Genomic DNA, 13,080 nt, shown 5'->3' with positions numbered 1-13,080 from the left:
TATTTTGCCTGAATGGAAAATTATTTAAATACGCCGACGCCGTCCGTCATAACGAAATTCACTGGGACTTAGTCTTGGCGCTACTTAATTCCTTTGATTTTCGCGCGATTCGGCGCTGAACTTTCGATGAATATGGGCCGACTCCTGCCTCCGTCGGCTGCTTTTTCGGGCACGGAGGGGCACTGCCTGCCTTCAAGAAGTCAAAATCACGGAAAAGGACCCATGTATGCCAATCTTGTGACAGCGTACATGAGTACAAGTGAAAGTTGCCTCGAAAACCCGACCTAGGGTGATGAAATGTATATATTGTCATGTATATAGGAAACAGAAATCAGATACGAGTTTTTAAAAGCCTGAGGCCACCGACCAGCCAAAAAACGCGATTCCTGTAAAAAAGAAGCAAGTATATGATCATATATAGAATCGGGTTTTGCTGGTAAGAGCGACTGAGCACCGAATCTGAAGAAAGCTTCAGGAGGTCCTTCGTTGCTCAATCGAACGGGTATGAGTGAATGAGGAGGACGAGAAAAATTCCCGAACACGGTGTTCTGAGATCATCGTAGTCCGAATGATAAGGAATGCTATCAACTCATTGCAAATCTGTGTACAATAATTCGCTCGAGCTGGAAGGGAGCAATAATTTTAATAAAAGCCGAGGAGAGTTTTCAAAACTGGATGTATTGCATGAGGACGAGTGACTTTCAAACTTTAAGATCCAGAACCCGGGAATTGTCAGTCGTTCGGAAAGAATAAGTACGTGGGAGGCCGATCCATATTTGAGAACAGGTTCGAGGCATCCGCTTTCATCTGAGGACGCTCTGAGTCGAGAATCGATCATTCTCCCGATGTTTACAGTTAAAAGCAGTATTTAGGAACGAACGAAACCAGCGTTCCACGGGGGGCGCGGGAGCATCACTTGACATCATCCGGGATTTCGGATCGGCACATATCGACAACTCCGTCTTGTCTCGTAACGCAGTTTTTCTTCTGAGAAGTGCAGAGATCCGGGAACGGACCGCTCATTATCACAAGCATACAACTCGATACAATTTCGAATCGACTTGCTCGAATCTCCAAAGAGAAGGCGCAATGCACAACCATGAAGAGACCTGAGACAGTTTAGTCCAGTCGATCGAAGTCAATTCCTTATAAGCAGCTCCGTTCGTACATGTACACCTGAAAACGAAGGCGAGAATTTCACTTTTCCTCTTCGGAGAAGCAGGGGGGCGACTACGAGCTCGGCGCACCGTAGGGTACTCACATGGTGCGGTTTGCAATGTCATGATAGTATCTGCCGACTTTCAAATTGAGTTTGCAGTGCTCGTTTATCGACTTGGCAGAGACTTCGTTTGCGTCATTCAGCCTGTATGTTTTGTCGCAGGTGGGGCTGCATGATATCATGTCTCCTGGCTCCACGACCCAGTAGATTCCATCGTTCTTACAGTTCTCTGGAAGGAGTCGTCGACTGTTGTTGATATCCGACAGCTGTGAGTGACACGGGATCATGCCATTTCTCCCATTCATTCAATCTCGAGCATGCCGATAAAGATAGTCGAGCTCACCCAGGTTCATGTCGGTGGGGAAGGCCACAATCAGGGCGAAGAGCGAGGCTAAAACTATAATGAGCTGCATTTTCTAGCTTAGCTTTTCCGCACAACTATCCGGAAGCTCTATTCGCGCGCCTTCGGGAAGCACGGCTCACTGTCAGCTATATAGTGTTCGCCAGAGGCTACCAGGTGGCGCAACCATCGGAGTCAGAGCCGGCCGGCAGCTTCTGCTAGTGGTAGAATCTGAGATGTCGAAACTTTGAACTCGAGGCCGCGGAGGAAGATTCTTGCCGAAGAGGTGTAGAGAATCAGTTCAGTGATCCGAATGTACGTCCACACCGGCAGAGATAGTAGCCTTCATACCTGGCCCAGAACTCGGGAGAGGCCGAGAGAATCGGAGAACATGTGAAGTCCTCGGTCAAGATTCACTTGTCTTCTAGAATCATTCGTTCCGCGTTCGTAGTGGGTAAAGTTTGCAGATGCGTCATGCGAATTCCGAGCGCGGACATCCAAGACAAGAGAGACACGAAGTCTCAGATGACGCGTTCCAAACGGAGATTGCCACCCGCGTCGTGAACCGTGTGGGATCCGACTACGATGGGCGCGACGGGAAGTCGATTCTTCTTCCTGAGCTCGGAGATTCGGAAGCGGGGCAGGAAGGATCGGAAACCGGTCCGAACTCAAGTCCGGGCAAATCTCCTACGAAAACGGTTGAGGCCGAAGCTCTTCGATCTCCGAGATATCCTGACGCTTTAAAACGATGAGACGATTCCGATCCTCGGCGACCGACTCGACGACTCTCTCCTCTTCGCTGCTTATCTCCTCGAGTCCATGCTCCGCTCCCATCTTGAGATCGATCGTCATCGCCATGCTCGCGCTACCTCTAGATACAGACATGTCGAGCGGCCTGACTCATTCTTCTCTTCGAATCACCGATCATTGGGGTCCGAAGAGTCCGGTAGAGCTGAGCGAGTTCAGGAGTTGTTCCAGAGAACCGGCAACACGAGAGAGGGATGAATCAAGATATCATGTATTGAAAATTCAGATAGATCTCGCGTTGTCGCAGGCAAACAGAAAAATTTGAGGACTCAGTATGCCCTTTGATCTAAGGATGCGATCACCGTAGGATGTTGAGAATAAGTTCGTTCGATGACCGGAGCTGACGATTCTCCCACGACGCCCCCGTGGGCATGAGTCATGACCTAAAGCTCGGGGGTTCGGGCTTTCAAAAATGCCGGAAATGGGAGGCAGAGAGGCGCTAGCAAACCTTGGAATCGGCACTGAAACTAGGCAAGATAGGCTTGATGGGAAGGGCAAACGCCGCGCCGCATCGAATCGTTCGTCAGTGCCGTGTTACGAAAATTCACGCGGTTTTTCGTAGTTCCTGATATGAGCATTCAACACCCTAAAAAAAAAATTCGGACCATCGAATAGGAGGTAAGATGTGTTTCCGAAGCCTGGGCTCACCGACCCTACTCATCGCCGAATCTGTTTGTAGACCCCAAATTCCCTCAGGATTCCCGGAATTCAGCGTTTTGGTGATTGAAAGAGCATTCTAGGCATGAAAAAAACCGAATGGGCATCTTCTATCGTGAAGGGTCGAAAGAGGCAGCCATATGCATTTATGGCAAAATTCCTGAACTTTCGAGCTTGAGTCATGACAGTAAGGGAGGCAATGTCCCCACAATCTCAATTTCTCGAAGCTTAGGGTTCCCGGAATCGTTCAGTTAGAGAGTCTTCTCACTCGGTGTCCGTCGATAATGGCAACAATGTGATTCGCTCTTGGGCGCTCGATTCACTCAGGGAATTAGAGATATCGGGGCGGAAGACCTGCCTCTCCGAGCGGGGTGCTGAGAGAAGGTGGGGCTGAATATCAATTAGGTATCAATTTTTGATCCCTCCTGGGGGGTCCTGGAGGCTGTGCCCATCATCGAGCTCCATCGATCCTCCGCGGAGAACTGATTGTCATCTCGAACCCATGTGCGATGCAACACTGTCAGTCGAGGACCCGTCCGAGTAGAGCTTGGACGGGAATACGCTCGAAGTGGCCCATTCGATGGTATACCGAACCTCTCAAGGATGCCGACCACGAATTCTTACAGTCGATTCCGCCGCAAGAGGTATCGTCGATTTACCGGCGACCTCAACTTGATTGCATTGGATTAGCTGAGTTTTTAAATCGGATTCTATACCCACTGAGTCATCGACAATTCGCAGAGCTACCTCGAGGGGGTGCGCCGAGTCGTGCGCGTGAGAATCTACCCAGGCTGCGCTCAGCCCTCGCGATCGGACCGTGCGAATGAGCTCGGGGTTCTCCCATTCACGAGAATGACGCCATCGTGTGGCATCTAGGAGCTAGACCCATCTTGCGTAATCGATTCGCTCGATGATCACTAATTGAGCTAGTCAGGAGCGTAAGAGCAGCTTTAATTATGTGAGACCTTCAGAGTTTGTTGCGATGTGTTCAGATGAATTCTAGAGTAGCTTGTGGCTCGAATCGATCCTTATTGGCTTCGAAAAGTCGGTGCAGCTCCTCCATATATCGCCCATGCAATTCGTCGACCTGCTCGTTCCTGGGGCTTGGATCCTGTGCAACCTCGATTGGTGGCCCAACTGAAAATTAATTCACGATGCCCTGTCTTATCCTAGCGTTTCGAAGCAGTCGCCCCCCGAAACTCTGTCAGAGAAGCGAGGGCAATCCGGTGATATCGGATGTCAGTGCGAGCTCCTCCCTTCCGCTCGCGACTCACAGACTATATTGACGGGCTTTCTGAATGGGAAGATAGGTATCGGGACACCGAAGACGCTACGACCCTTGATCAAGGGAATCGTCGCTCTGGTCCAAAACTTGCAGAAGTCTTGGCACTTCCTCCCGAAACTTCCGGGAGCAGTCTTGACGATGGGAAGTCCGTCGTTCTCTCCAAAACTGAAAATAGGCACCAGACACGACCTGGAATGTGGTAGGCTCGCGTTTTAGATGCTGCTCGCCGAAGGGAATGTATCGTCTCTTCCTGAAGCCACCCGATCCGGGCCTCCGAGGATAGCGCTTCATTGCTAAACAGACTACGCAAGAAGAAACTCGCCCAGAGATGATGGCCTCCCTCACGAAGCCTTTCCGATGTCGCAATATCAGTCGATATCTGCTATTTTCAACTTCCAATGACTCGGCGGCGCCACCGATCGCGATGAGAAGCATGCGGCCCGGTCTTTTCAGCAGGTGGCGGATCGTGGCGCGATCCACGTTCACACAGCCTGGTGGACGTTGGAAAATCGATAGTCGCCTCCTTCAAGGAGTGAGCGATGCACGATCCGCTCCGAAAAGCCCCTCTAAAAGATCGATGATCGATGAACGGGCGCCAGATAACTCACCGAGCAGCAAGCCGACTTCGCGCATTATGGGCGACCAATGAATGAGTCCGAGTGAGCATAGCGAGGCTTTTATACCGGGGAGTTTCTGGATGGAGGAAGTTCTTTGGGAATGCGTTTTGGTGAGTTGCAGAGAATGCGCTAGTCCCCATTCTCTCTTACCTGGTCTTACCTGGTCAATGTTCAGACCGTTACTCAACACACCGAGAACGGCTCCATTCGGCATGACTCCATGTGGATGATAGCCGCAAATGTATGTCTTCTTCGGATCGTATCGATGGACTATATGAACCCGCATCGGAAAATATTCACACGCCCAACGCCAACAAGACCAATGCCTGAACCACTCCGAACGGATTGCACCTTCTAGCAGTCAAATTGAGTGACCTGAGTATTCGGCATTCGTTATGAATTCCTCTTCCATCCCGATCTAACTCACCTCTCGGTAAGCTGAGATTGTCGTATATCACCCACAGCACGTAAGCGAGCGTCAAAAACCAAAATCTTGTCCACAGAGAATAGATCAGCACATAGTATCCCGTAATGCCGCTGACGAAATAGACATACATCACGTAGATTGCCGAGATCGTCCGACAGGAGCTTCTCAGACACATCACGGGGTCAAGCACCGAGAGGAAATTTTCTTCCTAGAGGCTGGGGCGAGCGGGGAATCGAATGCTTTGATTAGGTCGCAGACCGCGACCGAATCGACCAATTCGCCCGTCACGTCGTAGTTTCGGTCGGTCTCGCAGCGATCGGGTCCAATCAAAGTTAGGACCACTTCTTGGACGAGTTGTAAAATTGGGCAAATTAGATTTCTGCGACTTTTCGTTCAGACTGAGCATGCTTTCTAAAGCTACGCCTGCCATCAGGCGACTCTGATGACGTCTATCGAATTCCTCCCCGCGACCGACACGACTGCAATCGAGACGGGAGCGCGGGATCCCGGTGCTCACGAGTAGGGCTGCGAATCGACCGCGATCAAGTCGCGGGAAATCGCGGAACCGCGTGATTTGCTCAATATTGCGGGCAAGCTCGATATTTGCTCGAACTGCGCGGGAAGAGTGGCTCCTCAGAACGACCGTGCTTCAAGAGCTCTTCCCGCGTAGCGGACCCTGATTCGGCTGCATTTCCGAACTCGCGCCCAATTTGACCATTAGCTGAGAGCTCTCCGTTCCTCGAAGAGTTTTGGAGCATTTCGATTGCCTGAACCCATTCCATGATCGAAGTCCATTTTCTGTGCTTTTTTTGAGAAAGATGGACGCATGGTGACGCGAGTGACTAATGCTCGAAACCGACGGAATTCGCGGTTTCCGCGGATCCCGCGATTCTCCCGATCCTCTTGCAGCTTCCTCATGAGTCAACAGGGTGAGCAGTCGTCCCCAGCCTAGATTGCAGATCCATGCCGTAAGTGCCTCCGAGACCATCGGGGTAAATGATAGAACCATCTGCAGCCTCTGCGTTCACTCGATTTATTCTTTTGTCAAACTGCTTTTATACAAAACACATTCGTTTTCTCCGAGACTGTCTTCTCAATCACCTATCGTTCTTCGACGAAATAAATAATAGTCTTCTCATCATAGTCGTAGGTACATACCGTTCCCGTATCGAGAGGGCTCCTGGCATTCGAATACGCCTATCTGTACTCATGTACTACTGACTCCCTTTCCCGAAGGTGCTCAAATTGACGGATATTGATTCATCCGCGGTCGACTTCTCCTCTAAACGATAAGTTTTGCCCCGTGGCGGCATGAACATTTGTGACCGAATTCCGATTCGATCCCCTTCTGGCAGATGTTGTTGCCCATAGAGCCAGCAGCACATCGAAAATCCCATGGGTGCTCTCGTGAACTGATTGCCTTCTCTATCAGATTATCCTCATAACGAAGACGCCTCGGAACGTTGACATATACCGTCCGCAGCAATAGAGGGAGCAGCAGCCCCCGAGGAGCAAAACGCACTTCCAGGGCAGCTAATCGCCTTACGGCGGGGAACCCTTTGAGCAACTAAATATCCTACGAAGAAGACTCTGCGAAGCATCAGTCCTCCGTATCCCTCCGACATTATTAGTCAACATATCCCGGACTACCTAGAAGAAATCAATTTTACAATCCTCCTCCTATCCCGGTCCCGCTTAGAGTACATTAACCTTTCACAATGGATAAGACATGGCGAGAACCCCTCCTCTCTGTGGTGGCTCGAGCTCTAAGTCTAAGGTTGTTGTGGGATCTTTTCGTGGAGATTCTTGACGCATGCTGGCATGGCGTCACAAACGGGAAACGCTCCCTACCAGTGTTTCGATAGAGATTTTTTCTCGCTCACAAAGAAAACGAACGACTCGGTCAGAATTCGACTGCTGATCCAGCTGGTTCGATTGGGACGCTGCGAAGGATGAGCTCCTCGATGGGATCTCAATGTGATTCCGACGGGTGCCTCGAGTTATTGGTTGGATCCGATCAGGAGGAGCAGATTTTTGAGTATGATAGAGGAGGTGAGCGATGTCCACTAAAGTCGAGGGAAAAACCCTCCTTTGACGGGATGATATCGCTAAATCACAAAGTTGGTCTATGATCTCTCAGAGTTCTCGGCGACCGATGTCGAATCTCTGAAGATCCGGATTTATGGGCAGAGGTCTCCGCGGCCAGGTTCGGGCCAGCCTACGGAAAAAAATGAGTTATTATGGACTCGCGCAACGCTCCGGGAAGCTTTCTTCTCCGCCGATGGTCACGCACCTCATCGCATCTGCGTCAGCTTTAAGCTCATCCAGCTTGAGTATTGTGGGGTAAATATTCTGCTCAATCCATTCTGCAACGGTGTACTCATCGAAAACTTCACGTAAGGCATCGCGTGCCTGTTCGACTAAAACCCTCACGGTATACTGCACGGACGAGAACTCCTCGAGACCCTATACGAAGTAACGGGATGTATCGAATGAGTTTCCGAGCTGGTCTACGGATGGACCCAATTCCCTCACAGAATAATGCATGATGCTATTGATATCTCGGAACGCGTGAGAATAGAGGAAAATTTCTCACCTCGTCTATTCGGTCTATGAAAGTGAAATTCCGTCGAACGTTGTACGGTGTCAACCATGCTTTATGGATCGTGACCCCGTCATAGTATTCGTTCGCTCGCTTGATTGTGTCGCGATGAGTCTCGGTCATTCTGAAGACAGCTGAGCCCGGAAAATTGCATCGGCCCATCGCTGTGTACAGATTTTCGTCTGATTCGAGATCCAGTCTCCGTGAAGAGTCTTGGCAAGCGAGGAGCTTCAACATCTGACTCCGAATGAGATTCTCTTTGCCGGTGAAACCTCCGGCGGTCGCCGACAGCAAGCTCAAGATCAATGACGGAAAACCTGCGATGAAGTCCAACGTGAAGCCGAGTGCTCGGTATCGAAGAGGTAACCAGATCGATTTTGTGGACAACAGTTATTGTACGACTTTCTCGGAGAATTTATATACCTGCTGGGAAGGTCTCCGCCAGCGTTGCGAAGTGATCGTATCTCTGCCATCCCGTGATGACCAGTCCCCGGAACAGCTTGAATTTCTTCTTCTGTTCCTGAATGACCTCTAGCCAAGCCAAATTATTCTCGAGATGCTGTTTCGCATTTGGCACCGTGAGCGTTTCACCGAAAGCACCTGGACATCCGAAAGAAGAAACATTGTACATGTATCATGGGCTACGAGTCGACCCAAATGAGGCTATCGGACTGTATGGGAATACCTTTGGATGCCGACGCGGCCCAGATGTATGGGAAGGTTTCGCTGAAAGTCATCCAATTCGAGTACGGAATGAACCTGTACACGTCTTTGACGTATGTCCAAACCATCGGTTCCACGAGTTCATCGAGACGGAACCTGGGAAGCAGGGCATAGTAAAGATCATCGTTCGTAGTCAGAGCGCTTCCCGGTGCTTAGCATCCGGAGGGACGGAATTTTAAGATGTAGAGCTCGATTTTTCAGGATCGGGTAAACACCTTTTCATTTGTTCAGCACTGAAGTGTCTCATCATGTCGTCCCAGACCAAAGGTATCACCTTGAGATCATTTCGCACGTACGCTGAGAGAGATTTCATAAAATCAGCGCCTCGCCTACACACATCCTTCAGAAAAATCTCTGTGCATAGAATGGTGGAAACTCTGATCGAGTCATTACCTGCGATGTGGGCCATGTGGCCTAACAGAAGCTCGTCTTTCGGCTTCGTCTGGCATATACTGCAGTCTCCGAGATGGAAAACTTCGTCGCATCCAATGTGGAAATAACGAACTTGGAACTTCGAATGCAGAGCCATGACCTGTGGCGAATTTTCATGGTTATATTTCCGCATCGATCATACGGATCACTCCTCGCGAGGAAGACAATCGGCTCTCATGAGAATGTCGCAAATATGGATCCGGATGGATTTTCACAGCCGGAAAATCCCGGAGCTCGAGTCTGACCTGATTCGCCATTTCCTTGATGACATTGAAGGATTCGTTTTTGGATGGACAGATTACTGCTGGGAACTCATCGACTTCCCGGAGGTGTCGGAACTTCTCATACTTGAGCACAAATTCCATGTGACCGAACGTCTGGAGGAGCGGTATGACTTGCAGTTTCAAGTCGACGGTAATGAAACTCAAGAGATCCTCCAGCTCTTCCACGGTGTATGCGTTTCCCGCTCGGACCGGCTCCAACGATCCACTGTATGGGAACATGTCCTCGTACTCCATCATGACTCCTGAAAAATGAAGAGCATCGAATTTCCGGGCATGCTCCTAGGTTATTCCAAGAGCAGAAGGGCGCATCCAATATTCCGTAAGCCCCCATTGCCCAGATATCCAAGCTCACCTGTAGCCCCTGCCTCCTTGAGTATGGGGAGGACTTTCTTCAAATAACTGATCTTCGGCGGAGCTCCTTTGAGATCGAAGTGAACGACTCGGTGTAGTGGGGCCCCCGCTGGAGCAGTCACAGGGTCCCGTAGAGCGGTCTCCGGAAGAGGTCGTTTGGAGAGGAGTGAATTTTTCGTCGCCGCGGGATGCCGGATCGGCTGAGCGTGATCGGAACCATGATCCGACTCCGGAGGCTGTTGCAAATGCGCCGAAAATCTCACCTCGCTCTGTCTTTGAGCTGCGGCTCCGGGTTCCTAGAAATAAGTCGGCCGTGAATTCTACTCTTAATCTGACCAGCGACCCGAGAGAGGATTCATATCACCGTTCGCTTTGGGCAGCAGCCCTCGTACCTTTAATTGCTTATCGAGAAGCCGAGGGACTTTGGGATCGCCGCCGACCTGTGTGTGCTGCACGAAGAGGACGAGGACAGTGATCGCCAATATCGTGAACAGCAGCACGGGTTTGCGGCGCCACGCAGACATCACCAATTGGTGTGAAATGTATCGAGAGGCAGCCGAAATCATTCCACGGGACTCGCTTTCACCTGCAATTGCGTCGAAATCTATTTAGACATAGCAGGGCATGACTCATTAGACGACCTGCGGCCCGAGGAGAATCCAGAGAGCGTTCTGGTGGGTCAGGTGGTCATTTGCACAGATTTGCGATGCTTGACGCTCTGTTTTCCGATTACCCAAGCGAATACATTGTTGAAAGAGCTAAAACTCGAGGAGATTCGCTCACGGATACATCGGGGCTCCATACGTGGGGAACACAGAAAATCTTGTCTGCTAACTCAAATGGCTTTCAAAACGAATGATGCTACGATTCCAGTCGCAAAACAATACCGAGAAGCTCCTCACGAGCCGATGCGAGCTGAGAGCGCTACCCGTTGGTCATAATGGGGTCCCGAAGCGCACAGTCATATGCGCACAGTCGCAGCTTCCTAGTTGTTCAAGGACAAGGATCGTGGACAAATAGGGAAATGCAGCTGCAGCTCATATCTCGGGCCGGATAGCCGTCCGCTCGTTTTGTTGCAAAAGTTATACATGTAACGACGCCGCTCCCGAAAGTTACTGTCTAGCTGATTGCGACTTTCCAGGGCGATTCGCGGCGTAAGCCCTAAAACTCGTCGCAGGAGCCTGAGGGTCGACGCCCGGCCGTGATTCGGAAGGGCTCCCTTCGAGGGCCTTCCCACGCTTTCACACCTAGATTATCGCGTCATTGTTTCCACGATCACTTTACGAATTCCCCTGCGGCTGAGCAGTAATCCATTTTAGGGATTCACTCATAGGTGAGGGTGGTGGCCCCTTCGATTCCGATGTGATCGACGAATGGGTCGAAGCATTTGTAAGTCGTTGATTTGCATTGATTCCTGATTCCTTTTCTTGCGCAAGGAAAAGAGGGTCAGAAGGATCCGAAACACAGAACAATCATGGTGAAACAGCAGACTATAGACCCGTCACCGAGACCGTCACCCAGACTTCAAACAAGATCGTCACCTGCTTGCGGCGTCCGTGGCATACCGGCCGCGAGTAGCCCCACCTTCTCGGAATTGTTCTCCTTATTCATGATGTCGGAGCTCCCGTTCTAAGAGAATGAATCAATGATTATTAGCTTGTCAGGAAGTTGAACGGAGAAGATCGCTTATTGCTGTTGCTTTGCCGTCGTGCGAATAGGACCCTCGAAATGTCAGGCATCAGCTGTTCTGGAAATAGTCGCCGATAACCTAGCTAAGATTGGATTTTCGAAATCAGGTCACAAACTCGAACATCACGTCAAATAAAAGTTTACAGCACAGGCGGGGATCGCACCGCGAAATTCCGTGGAATTCGACAGCTCTACGACGAAGTTTCAGCTTGTCAGCCGGGAACCCTCGTGGATTCTATAGGAATCCCTTCTCTTACCTACATGGTCAAGATGCCAGACAGAAGGTTTTTCTGAATAAAGTTCAATGAATACACGGGACGCATTTCAAGAGATCTGACGCATGTTCGCCGAAAAGCCGGAGCCGGCGACTGGAGGGGCTTCGCGCGGATGCGAACGATGAGTGCGATCAAGGAAACTCACGAGTGGTCCCGGCTGCCCGCGCTGTTCTGAGGCACAGGCTGGGCACGGGAGAAATCCGTTCACCTTTCGACGAGCCAGCGGAGACGCGTTCCGAATGAATCTGATTCCATTGTGGTCGAACCCGTTTCAAACATTCGAAATCAAACGACTCGCGTGACTGATGTAACTCTGATCATGTCGAATTTCTCTCCTAAGTTTCCCGGCTGGATAGTCCATTGACGGAGTCCTCGTCCATTGAGCTCGCTTGTAAAGTCGCCTAACTGGGCGAGCAAAATCGCTCCGTCTATGGCAGCAGCGATCCGAACCTGATTTTCAGAGATATCGAAAAGTGGCGAGACCGACTCCATGGGTATCTCACGAGCAGAAATCTCAGTATTTATGAATTTCCAATCCACACGGCGAATTCGACGTCTCGGCGCACACGCATATCTTGGGCTTCCCGAGCGGGCTCCTGCCTCTCGATGGAAGAGTTTTTTTCGGGAGTAGATAGTGGAGGAGCAAAGAAAATTCGATGCGGAGAAAAGACGCCCTCGATTCACAAAGGCCCTTCTTCTGCGTCGTACCTTCCATCCTGACGAGTTGCTCCGAATTTTCAGATTTCTGTGGATGAATCACATTTGGCGACAACTCTCCCACTCCTCAGGGGGTCCGCCACATCGGAAGAGAAACGCATATTTTTCCTCGAAGTAGGGACCTCTGTCGCGTGTATCTTTCAGAGGGGACCACCCTGACTGGATGTCCCACTTGTTCGACGGCACAGAACACTTCACGTCAGAGACGAGCCTATCATCCCCGGTCGAACGGCTGCATCGGAGCAGGAACGCGATGTCGCGTTATCATCCAGAATATTCAAAGGCGTAAGCCGGCATCGTTTGAAGGGAGCGCTTTTTCTACCGACTGTCGCGGCGCGTGAACGGGATATGCGATATGAAATGCCGATGCCGACTGTGGGAGAACTGGCCGAGTCGGTGCTAATCTTTGCTATTTCAGTCGAACTAGGCACAGGTATCGAGAGATAGTTGAACTCTCGCTCTCAATCGCGTTCGCCCTGCACATCCTCGAGCAATGAGATTCATCGGAATCGACGAAGCTCGCGCTCCGCGATCGAGAATCGATTGATGTCTAGCAGACTGTTTGATTTAAAGGGACTAGCTCACGCTACAGTGGAGAGCCATACATACCTCACGGATCCATGAGAAAAACTGCTGATAACTTCTCGCAACGCGC

General features: G+C 50.6%; 4 protein-coding genes across 4 annotated transcripts; all 4 read right to left on the bottom strand.

Annotated features, from left to right (window-relative positions):
* Positions 1-936: 936 nt before the first annotated feature.
* On the bottom strand, positions 937-1,686 carry LOC100903170 (uncharacterized). The gene is made up of 3 exons (XM_003742894.1): positions 1,563-1,686; positions 1,262-1,448; positions 937-1,176 (listed from the first exon to the last, which is right to left on the bottom strand). The coding sequence occupies exons 1-3, from the start codon at positions 1,630-1,632 to the stop codon at positions 1,026-1,028; spliced, it is 408 nt and encodes a 135-aa protein (XP_003742942.1). The 5' UTR covers positions 1,633-1,686; the 3' UTR covers positions 937-1,025.
* A 2,325-nt stretch (positions 1,687-4,011) lies between these two features.
* Positions 4,012-5,482, bottom strand: LOC100906015 (2-acylglycerol O-acyltransferase 2-like). Its single transcript, XM_003742908.1, has 6 exons — positions 5,353-5,482; positions 5,086-5,195; positions 4,917-5,001; positions 4,631-4,799; positions 4,298-4,497; positions 4,012-4,160 (listed from the first exon to the last, which is right to left on the bottom strand). The coding sequence occupies exons 1-6, from the start codon at positions 5,480-5,482 to the stop codon at positions 4,012-4,014; spliced, it is 843 nt and encodes a 280-aa protein (XP_003742956.1).
* A 1,537-nt stretch (positions 5,483-7,019) lies between these two features.
* Positions 7,020-9,839, bottom strand: LOC100905868 (hexosaminidase D). The gene is made up of 9 exons (XM_029111358.1): positions 9,746-9,839; positions 9,325-9,635; positions 9,071-9,209; positions 8,893-8,974; positions 8,640-8,773; positions 8,378-8,554; positions 7,949-8,271; positions 7,646-7,818; positions 7,020-7,570 (listed from the first exon to the last, which is right to left on the bottom strand). Exons 2-9 carry the CDS (start codon positions 9,628-9,630, stop codon positions 7,489-7,491), a joined length of 1,416 nt encoding a protein of 471 aa, XP_028967191.1. The 5' UTR covers positions 9,631-9,635; positions 9,746-9,839; the 3' UTR covers positions 7,020-7,488.
* LOC108864203 (uncharacterized) lies at positions 9,678-13,080 on the bottom strand. Its single transcript, XM_018639364.1, has 4 exons — positions 13,035-13,080; positions 11,286-11,373; positions 10,137-10,330; positions 9,678-10,040 (listed from the first exon to the last, which is right to left on the bottom strand). Exons 2-4 carry the CDS (start codon positions 11,353-11,355, stop codon positions 9,678-9,680), a joined length of 627 nt encoding a protein of 208 aa, XP_018494880.1. The 5' UTR covers positions 11,356-11,373; positions 13,035-13,080.

The sequence above is a fragment of the Galendromus occidentalis genome, unplaced genomic scaffold (genome assembly GCF_000255335.2).
Source record: "Galendromus occidentalis unplaced genomic scaffold, Mocc_1.1 scf7180000077435, whole genome shotgun sequence".
Lineage (NCBI taxonomy): Eukaryota > Metazoa > Arthropoda > Arachnida > Mesostigmata > Phytoseiidae > Galendromus > Galendromus occidentalis.
The sequence above is the reverse complement of the archived record's forward strand: the minus strand, read 5'-3'. Positions and strand labels throughout refer to the sequence as shown.